General features: G+C 44.2%; 1 protein-coding gene across 1 annotated transcript in view; it reads right to left on the bottom strand.

Annotated features, from left to right (window-relative positions):
• The window catches only part of LOC122559324 (protein kinase C-binding protein NELL2-like), a 339,041-nt gene extending 331,020 nt beyond the window's left edge, over positions 1–8,021 (bottom strand). The window contains exons 1-2 of the mRNA XM_043708693.1: positions 7,492–8,021; positions 6,151–6,279 (exon numbers count right to left, since the gene is read on the bottom strand). Coding sequence (XP_043564628.1) covers positions 6,151–6,279; positions 7,492–7,543 — 181 coding nt within the window. The 5' untranslated portion in view covers positions 7,544–8,021. The remainder of the gene's footprint in view (positions 1–6,150; positions 6,280–7,491) is intronic.
• Between the last annotated feature and the right edge of the window lie 421 nt (positions 8,022–8,442).

Below are 8,442 nucleotides of genomic sequence, written 5' to 3'. Positions count from 1 at the left end.
CTAGCTTATCTCTCCACGCTTCAGGCTCACTGCCTTTATTCCTGATGAAGGGCTTTTGCCCGAAACGTCGATTTTGCTGCTGCTCCTCGGATGCTGCCTGAACTGCTGCGCTCTTCCAGCACCACTAATCCAGAATCTGGTTTCCAGCATCTGCAGTCATTGTTTTTACCATGAGAGATAAGGTACAGCATGGAGAAAGCTGATGTAACTCATTTTGGGAGGAAGAACAAGGAGTGACAATATCGACAGCATGGCACAATTTCAAACGTGATGCAGGAACAAAGACTGGGAATGTATGCAAGTCTTTGCAGCTGGTTTAGGAAGGCATATGGGGCAATTGCTTTAGAAATAAAGGTACAGGACTGATTCTGTGGCCCCCAGTGAGATCAAGGACATAGGCAGAGTTTGCGGGGAGGTCTGGAAATTCCAGTATTGGCAGTAACGTGTCAGTTTCAGGGCACTGTTTCCAACATCTAGCATGATTGCCATGCTCAGAAATACCACCCATTTCCCCGACTGGCAGACAAGCAATTGAGGGTATTTGGTGACTTGTTAAAGATGAATTAAGGAGGTCACTGGATTTTGTGATTGCTTACCTGTTTTCTGATGCAAAGGGGTGAGGAAGGGGAGCGCAGGGGTGGTTGTGAAGTGGGGGGGGGGGGGTGCAAACTGCCCTAAAAGGTGCCAGGGCGGGGGGGTGCCAGTTCTCCATACAGGTTTACTTGGATAAAGTCAAAAATTATCCTGTGTGTCAGCTTCCACCTCCATCGCCCTCCAAATTCCCACTCCTCCACCCAGACCCAGACCCAGATCCAGATCCACATAGTAATGGCCTTGTCACTTTTTTCTGTGTGCTTTTCTTAAATTAACTTGTTTGAAAAGTGGCTGAGAGGGCATCTTCATATTGAGGAGTCATCTCTGTTAGTTATACCCCAGACAACTGCCTCACTCAGGGTGAGACAGCATCTGATTAGCCTTCCAGCTTCAAGACCCCATGGAGCTCTTAATTGCACATGAAACCTGTCTTCCTGTCAATCAAAGATTTACCCAGATGAAAATCCATTTTCTACACCTATTTACAACATAAGTGAGTTTCTTTCTATCAGAGGCTCAGAAGTCTTTGGACTCACTCCAAGAGGAAACCCGCACAGACACAGGGAGAATGTGCAAACTCCACATAGAGAGTCGGCTGAGGCTGGGGTCGAACCTGGGTCTCTGGTGCTATGTGGCAGTAATGTTAACATCATCTTTCTCCCAAAAAGGTATGGAGAGAGAGAGAGAGAGATAGAGAGCGAGAGAGAGAGAGAGAGAGAGAGAGAGCTCTGTGATCAGCAGCCTGAAGGATGAAGTGGCTGAATAAAGTCATCGCAGTCTGAGAGTGTGAGGATCAGGGAATATTCTTAAGCCAGACTGTCCAATGAGAAACCCACAGAGAGAGTGACCTCTTTCACCAAGGTCTCAGATCTCATTATGTGCGATTCTTGACGAACTGCCAATTCAGGATGAGCTGACTAAGGCCTTCAAGTCCTTTAAGAAGAGTAAACCTCTCAGAAGCATTGTCTCTTGGGCCTAGCTGCATTCATCTCTGTGTGACATTTTTTGGCCAAAGCCAGCTAGAGGCTGCAAGAGAATGCTTCTCTTCAGGAGAATATGTGAATCCATGAGGAAAAACATCCTCACCTTCATCTACACACACAAAGAGAAGAAGGAGGAAATTAAAAATTGGTGGTTCATCTCACATGTTAACTCCAACATTCCAGCCGAGGGCAATTGGGTCTAATTGGGTCAGGTCTGCTGCAGGCTTGGCAACTCACCCTTGCAGGAAGGTCTCTGAGAGATATGGAGACAAGAGAGTGGATACTTGCCTCATCAGCCCGGACCAGGAGAATGACTTTAACAGAATATTACACACCTCATTGACAGATGTGCTCTCCAAAATGCAGTTTGTGGATGGCATCCAGAATTGGATGCAACTGCTCTACACAAATGGGGTGCAGTTTCAATCACCAAGTGGGAAGCACAAAACTTTCTGATCCAATCTGGAGTCAGCGAAGACTGTCCTCTCTCCCCTATTCTTTTCAGCTCTTGCATTGAGATTTTTGCCAAATACATTCAGCAGAATGTTTCATTGCCAGGACTTACAAACAAGCAACAAAACATACAGTGCCTGGTGGTAAGAATTATCCTTTCTATCAAATCCATTCTGTATGCTCAGAGTATCACCACCCTACACATACTGATCTTGAGTAGGGTGCAGTGAGTAAGAGACTGTTGTTCAGCTCCTTGTCGAATATGCCTTTGCAATGAAGATTTTGAAGAGAGACGCAATGGTTTTTGTCGAGGTTTATCACAGGCACTCCATGACGAGGGTTATCTGCTCCCAAGGGTGCCCAGCAAAACAAACATCAACAATACCTGGAAGAGCGTCAATTCCGTGCAAGATGCTCTTTGGTCTGTTCATGGTTTGCTGGTCTTCCAGTGCAAATATTTGTCCTTGGTTCAGACTGACAAATTCCAAAGTCCTGGATTACATGTTGAGGGATGCACTAAAGACTGAAGAAATCACTGTCGGACTGGAATGAGGGAAGATCACCTATCACGAATGACCTATCACCAAGGGGCTGGAAGCTGTAGAATGCTTCAAGCTATGGGCCTTATAATGAATCAAAAGAATTGTAAATACATCATGGCATTTCAGACTGGAACATGGTAGAGAGAGAAAGAGTTTATTTCCATTGCATTTTGGATAATTTCTAATGTTTGCCCTCAAGCTGCACGCCTAATATGGAGTGTGCTTTGTAAGTATCAAGACCATAGCAATCATATTGAGTAGAACATGCAGTAAGTTGAATGTTATTGTAAATTCTGCAACATTAAAGCTGAAATGGTTTGTAATATCCTTTCTCCAATTTTGGTGGGAAAAGCAATCATTACTTTAGCTGTCTCCCTATTCCTGCCTCTGCCCACTGCCACTTTCCCAACCATCACTACCACCTGAACTCAAACACAGTGCCTCCCCACACTCCCACACTGTATCAAGAGCAATTCAAGTTGTGAAATAAACATTAGTTTTGTCAGTAATATCACTCTCTGGTAATGAAGTCATGGCGAACATGCCTATGCCAAAAATGCATTTGTCCACCATTTTGATTTAGTTCTGATAACCTGCAAAAACATACACTTATATGGACCTTTAATTAAAGTTATACATTCCAAGGTGTTTCTCTCAACTGTTATTAATCAAACTTTGCTTAGTAAAAGCAGTTAACATTATTTACTAGAGAAGGGAAGCATAGCTGTAAGTGGTATTTAGTGTTGCTGAAGTCTCCTGTGTATAGAGTAAACTGCGGATGCTGAAAATCTGAAACAAAAACAGAAGTTACTACAGAAACTCAGCAGGACTTGGTGCCATCCATGGACAGAAAGCAGAGTTAGCGTTTGAGATCCAGTTGTACTTCATCAGAACTCTGAACCAGTTCCGAGGATGAGCCATCGGGCTCAAAAACATTGATTCTGTTTTTCTGTCCCAGAATCTGCCAGACCTGCTGAGTTTCTCCAGCAATTTTTGTTTTCTTCCAAAGTATAGAGATTAGATAGCTACATCTAAAAAAGGTTAATCTTAATGCTGCCTTGTGCTGAGCAAAGGAGAAACTTATATTAGTATTCCAACTTTCAGAACTCCATGACATCTCAGAACTATCACATCGCAGCCAGTCAGTGTAGTCATTGTTCTAACGAAGGCAACACAGGAGCCAACTTGTGCACAGTAAGCACATACAATCAGGAATGCTAAGGTTTTAAGTTGGATATTTTAAAATCACTGTGACTTTATAAAACTTTAGTTAGGTCGCATTTGGAGTATTGTGTGTATTCCTGATCACCACACTATAGGAAGGATGTCTTCGTCCATCCACATTAACGCTACAGTTAAGAAAGCACACCAACATCTCTACTTCCTCAGAGGCTAAAGAAATTCAGTATGTCCACATTGGCCCTTACCAATTTTTGTCGATGCACCATAGAAAGCATTCTATCCAGGTGCCTCACAGCTTGCTATTGCAGTACCCAAGACCAGAGGAAATTACAGAAAGTTGTGAATGCAGCCCAGTCCATCACAAAACCAGTCTTCCATCCATTAACTCCATCTACACTTCTCGCTGCCTTGGGAAAGCAGCCAACATAATCACCACCCTGGTTATACTCCCTTCCACCCTCTTCAATCAGGCAGAAGATACAGAAAACACGTACCAACAGATTTAAGAACAGCTTTTTCCTGCTGTTCTCAGACTTTTGAACGGACCTCTCCTATGTTCGAGTTGGCCTTTCTCTGCACTTCTCTGTAGCTATAACACTATATTCTTCATTCTGTTCTATTACTTTGATGTACTTACGCATGGTACGGTTTCTCTGGTTAACATTAAAACAGTACTTTTCACTGTATCTCAGTACATGTGACAATAATCAATCAAATCAAAACGATGTGGAGTGGTACAAAAGAGATTTTCTAGGATGTTGCCTGGATTGGTGTTATTAACTATTTGGAGGGATTGGACAAATTTGGATTGTTTTTGTCAGAGGCCGAGGGGTGAACTGAAAGAAGTATATAAAATCATTAAAGGCATGGATTGGGCAGATAGCCGGTGTCTTATTTTTCCCAGGATGGAAATGTTAAATACTAGGCGAGATAGGTTTATGGTGAGTGGGGTGGGGGGTTTAAAGGAGATGTGTGAGGCGAGTGTTTTACTCAGAGGGTGGTGGGTGCCTGGAATGACCTGCTCAGGGAAGTGGTACAAGCAGATGTAAAAGCAACTTCTAAAAGATACATTAACAGGCAGGGAATAGAAGGATATGGACTATGTGCAGGCAGATGGGATTAGTTTAAAATGAGATCATGGTCGGTATAATCATGGTGAGCCAAAGGGTCTGTTCTTTGTTCTACTTAGACATCTTTTATTTGTTTTTAGGCCAATATGTCATTGACTACATGGGAGATGGTGGTAATGTCAGTGGATTATAATTAACACATTCAGGTTGATATGGTGAGACACAGGTTCAAACCCTACCGTAGCAGATAGTGAAATTCAAACGAAATCTGCATTTTGACAATGAGGTCTGTTGTCATAAAACCCCACCTGGTTCACTAATGTTCTTCAGGGAAGGAAATCTGCCGTCTTCACCTGTCTGGTCTACACGTGGGTGACGCTTAACTGCCCTCTGGGGCAGTTAGGGATGGGCAGTAAGAAAATAACCTTGCCACCTCACGTGAGGATTTATTTTTAAATGTAAGATGTAACCCTCCGAACATTACAGGGAAACTTTAATAAACCGGCCTCCACACAAAGGAAATGTCATTCCCGGGCAAGCGGACGACAGTAACTGGCGCACATTGTAGTCTAAGGAAGAAATCTCCAGAGGTAGGAATCTAGGGTCACTCCAGCTGTTTGTGGAGAAGGATAACAGGGTTCAATGTAAACGATCCTGTCAAAAAATGATTCGGTCCAATTCTGTCCAAACAGAAATGTTTTTCTCTGTGGGATTTTGTTTTTATTTGTTCTCTTTCCTATTCTCGAGCAGCATTTGCCAACTCATCGAGGGGTACACATTTTTTTGTTTCTGAGCTGAGTAACCCGAGATCTGGAGAACCTGCTCGACCAGGCTGGTCTCTGTTCTTAGTAAAGAAAATGCCAGTGACCAGCTTTATGGCTTTGGGTTAATTTAATGGCTATTTCTAGCGCAAGGAAGAAAGTTTCGATAAATCATTGATGTGTTTCGTTCGGAAGCATAAAGGAATCACAATTTATTTTTGTTTTAATATTTTAACGCAATGCAAGCACAGTCCCACTCTCACTGTCTGGATTAACCCTGTATTTACACATACACACACAGAGCAGGTCTGGCAGAATTACAAGTCTGGTATGACTCTTATCCATGCGTTTGAAACATTAACTCTGTTTCTCCCTCCACAGATGCTGCCACACCTGCTGAGTTTCTCCAGCGGTCTCTATTACCATTTCAGATTAGAGTATTTTGCTTTTTAACCCCACGTTCTCTCGAATTCGTGTACTTCAGGGCGAGAGCAAAGCCCACGCGTGTAACCTCCAGCGTTGGTTTTGGGTTTCAGTGGCGACTCTGTCAGCGTTATGTTGTTACCTTGGAACAGGAATGCCCGGCTTCCACTGTGAAATCCTTGGACCTGGACGATGCCCTCGGTTGAATCGCTCAGTTGCAATGCAGAGAAAACGTCGATTTCCTGGGCTGGATCAACACCGAACCCTAAAACTGAAAGCAAGCAGCCGTCAGTTACCCCTCCCATCATCGCTCAGGTGGGAATGAGAAACAAGTCACTGATTCCAGCCAGACCCGACCAATTCCAAACAACAGAAACAAAACTCGACCACAGACACCCATTCGTATATATTTTATTAACTTTCACGTCACTCGCATTGAGGAAGCGACAGCAATTCAGTGCATCTCGCTCCCATTCCCGATACATTCCCATTGCTTCGCATTTCCAGTCTCCCTCAATCGCCTCCTGTCCACCTTACAGAGGGCTGCATTACAAATAACCCCAACAAAAAAGTACTCTCTGAAATAGAAGCCTGCCCACTGGTTTGATTGACCAGAAGGATACTACACTGTTCAAACATTGCGAATCTATCTGCTGTTTAAACCCCTTGTACATCCATCACGTGTTAAAGCCTTTGTCCATACACAGGGTGTTAAATGAAAGCTAATCTATATATTGCTTAAGCCTCACGTACATCTCTAGAGAGTTAAAGCACACCCATATATAGTGTTAAATCAAGGTTTACCTATGTGTTGTTTAAGTCCCTTGTACATTGATAGAGGATTAAAGTACGTCCATATATAGGGTGTGAAATTCATGCTAATCTATACGTTGTTTAACCCCTCGGAGAGCTACAGAGCGTTAAAGCACTTGACCATATACAGGATGAGAAATCAATGCTAATCTATATGTAGTTTAAGCCCCCTGTACATCTATAGAGTATTAAAACACATTCGTTGCTACGGTGTTAAATTAGTGTTAATCTATATATCTATCTATATAAATTAGTGTTAATCTATATATCTATATATAAATTAGCGTTATCTATATATTAATTCAGATCATTTTGCATCAATACAGTATAAAAGCCCTTGTCCATCTATATGGTGTGTAATCAATGTTACGATGTCGACCCTTATGTATCTATAAATCTCTTGTCCATATACGAGTTAAAAGCCTTGCAGGTCGGTAACTGCCTGTTTCCCTCTAGCTGCTCACTCGATCTATCTGTTTATCTGATAATGTGTTCACCGCTGACTCTCTGTACCTGGGGATGACTCCTTCCTGCCCATCTCTGTAGGGTCCGTGCCTACATCTCCCTACACTGGCTGTGAATCCTACCTCCGCACCCCCCCACCCCCTTACTCACTCCGGGTCTAACTCCGGGGCTCTGTCAGCCCCGGGGAAAAGCAGGCGCCGTTTACCTTGGACGATGTGAACAAGTGCGAGGAGACTCCTGAAGATCGCGGGGGCCATTGCGTGTGGAGGGGTGTGTGTGTGAGAGAGAGAGAGAGTGGAGCCCGTTAGTCCATCATCTCCCGGTTCTCTCCCCTCGGTCAGGAGCGCCCGGGAGCCGGCTGAAGTGGAGACCTGTTCCTGAGGAGACAGAAACGCGCTGGAGACCGTCAGCAGCGCATCCCCAAGCCTCACAGCATCGCTCGGCAAATCGGGGCAGAGACTGGGAGCTGACAGCCACTGGACTCAATGTGTTCTGTCTGAGGCTCTGACGCTTTCAGCGACGCTGGTGGGAGACACGTTGTTCTGTTGCAACTAGAGAGAGAGAGAGAGAGAGAACAACTGGCAGTTCAGGGCTATTTACATCCCCTGGTGGCTTCCTCACAGGAGTGGAGCTCTCAGCATCCAGAAACCTTTCCAAATCTATCCAGCTGCTTCCCTTAGGGCGCCTGGAGTGATTCCTCTCCAGCCCCAGAGCCAGAAGACTTTGACTCAAGATCAGAGAGAGTCTCGGCGATAAAATCTGATTCTTTATTTCATGGCTAACAATTCCAGCTGCCCGTCCCTCCCCCTCACTCCGTCACACCCAGCACAGATAAACCAAGTATGTCACCCACCACCCAATGATGGAACTTACCTTCTTTCACCTGGCTTTGCAGCCAGGCTATATTCTCAGCTTCCTGGCCATATCGCGCTTTCAGTCTGATGGAATCGTGCAAGGGCGGAGAGGGGGTTCTGTCCAAACTTACTTCCCCCTTCCACAGATTTGGTCCAGGGTTTAACCGGTTAGTTTTGGAGAAGATCTCACCTCTAACAGAAGGTCGATCTTCATAAAGTTGTTCAAAATGTTTAAAGGGATGCCATCTCACAGATACAGAGCTGAAACAAAAGCTTGGATATCTAAAAACAAACGCTAGAGA

This window comes from Chiloscyllium plagiosum, chromosome 19 (assembly GCF_004010195.1).
Source record: "Chiloscyllium plagiosum isolate BGI_BamShark_2017 chromosome 19, ASM401019v2, whole genome shotgun sequence".
Taxonomy (NCBI): Eukaryota; Metazoa; Chordata; class Chondrichthyes; order Orectolobiformes; family Hemiscylliidae; genus Chiloscyllium; species Chiloscyllium plagiosum.
The sequence above is the reverse complement of the archived record's forward strand: the minus strand, read 5'-3'. Positions and strand labels throughout refer to the sequence as shown.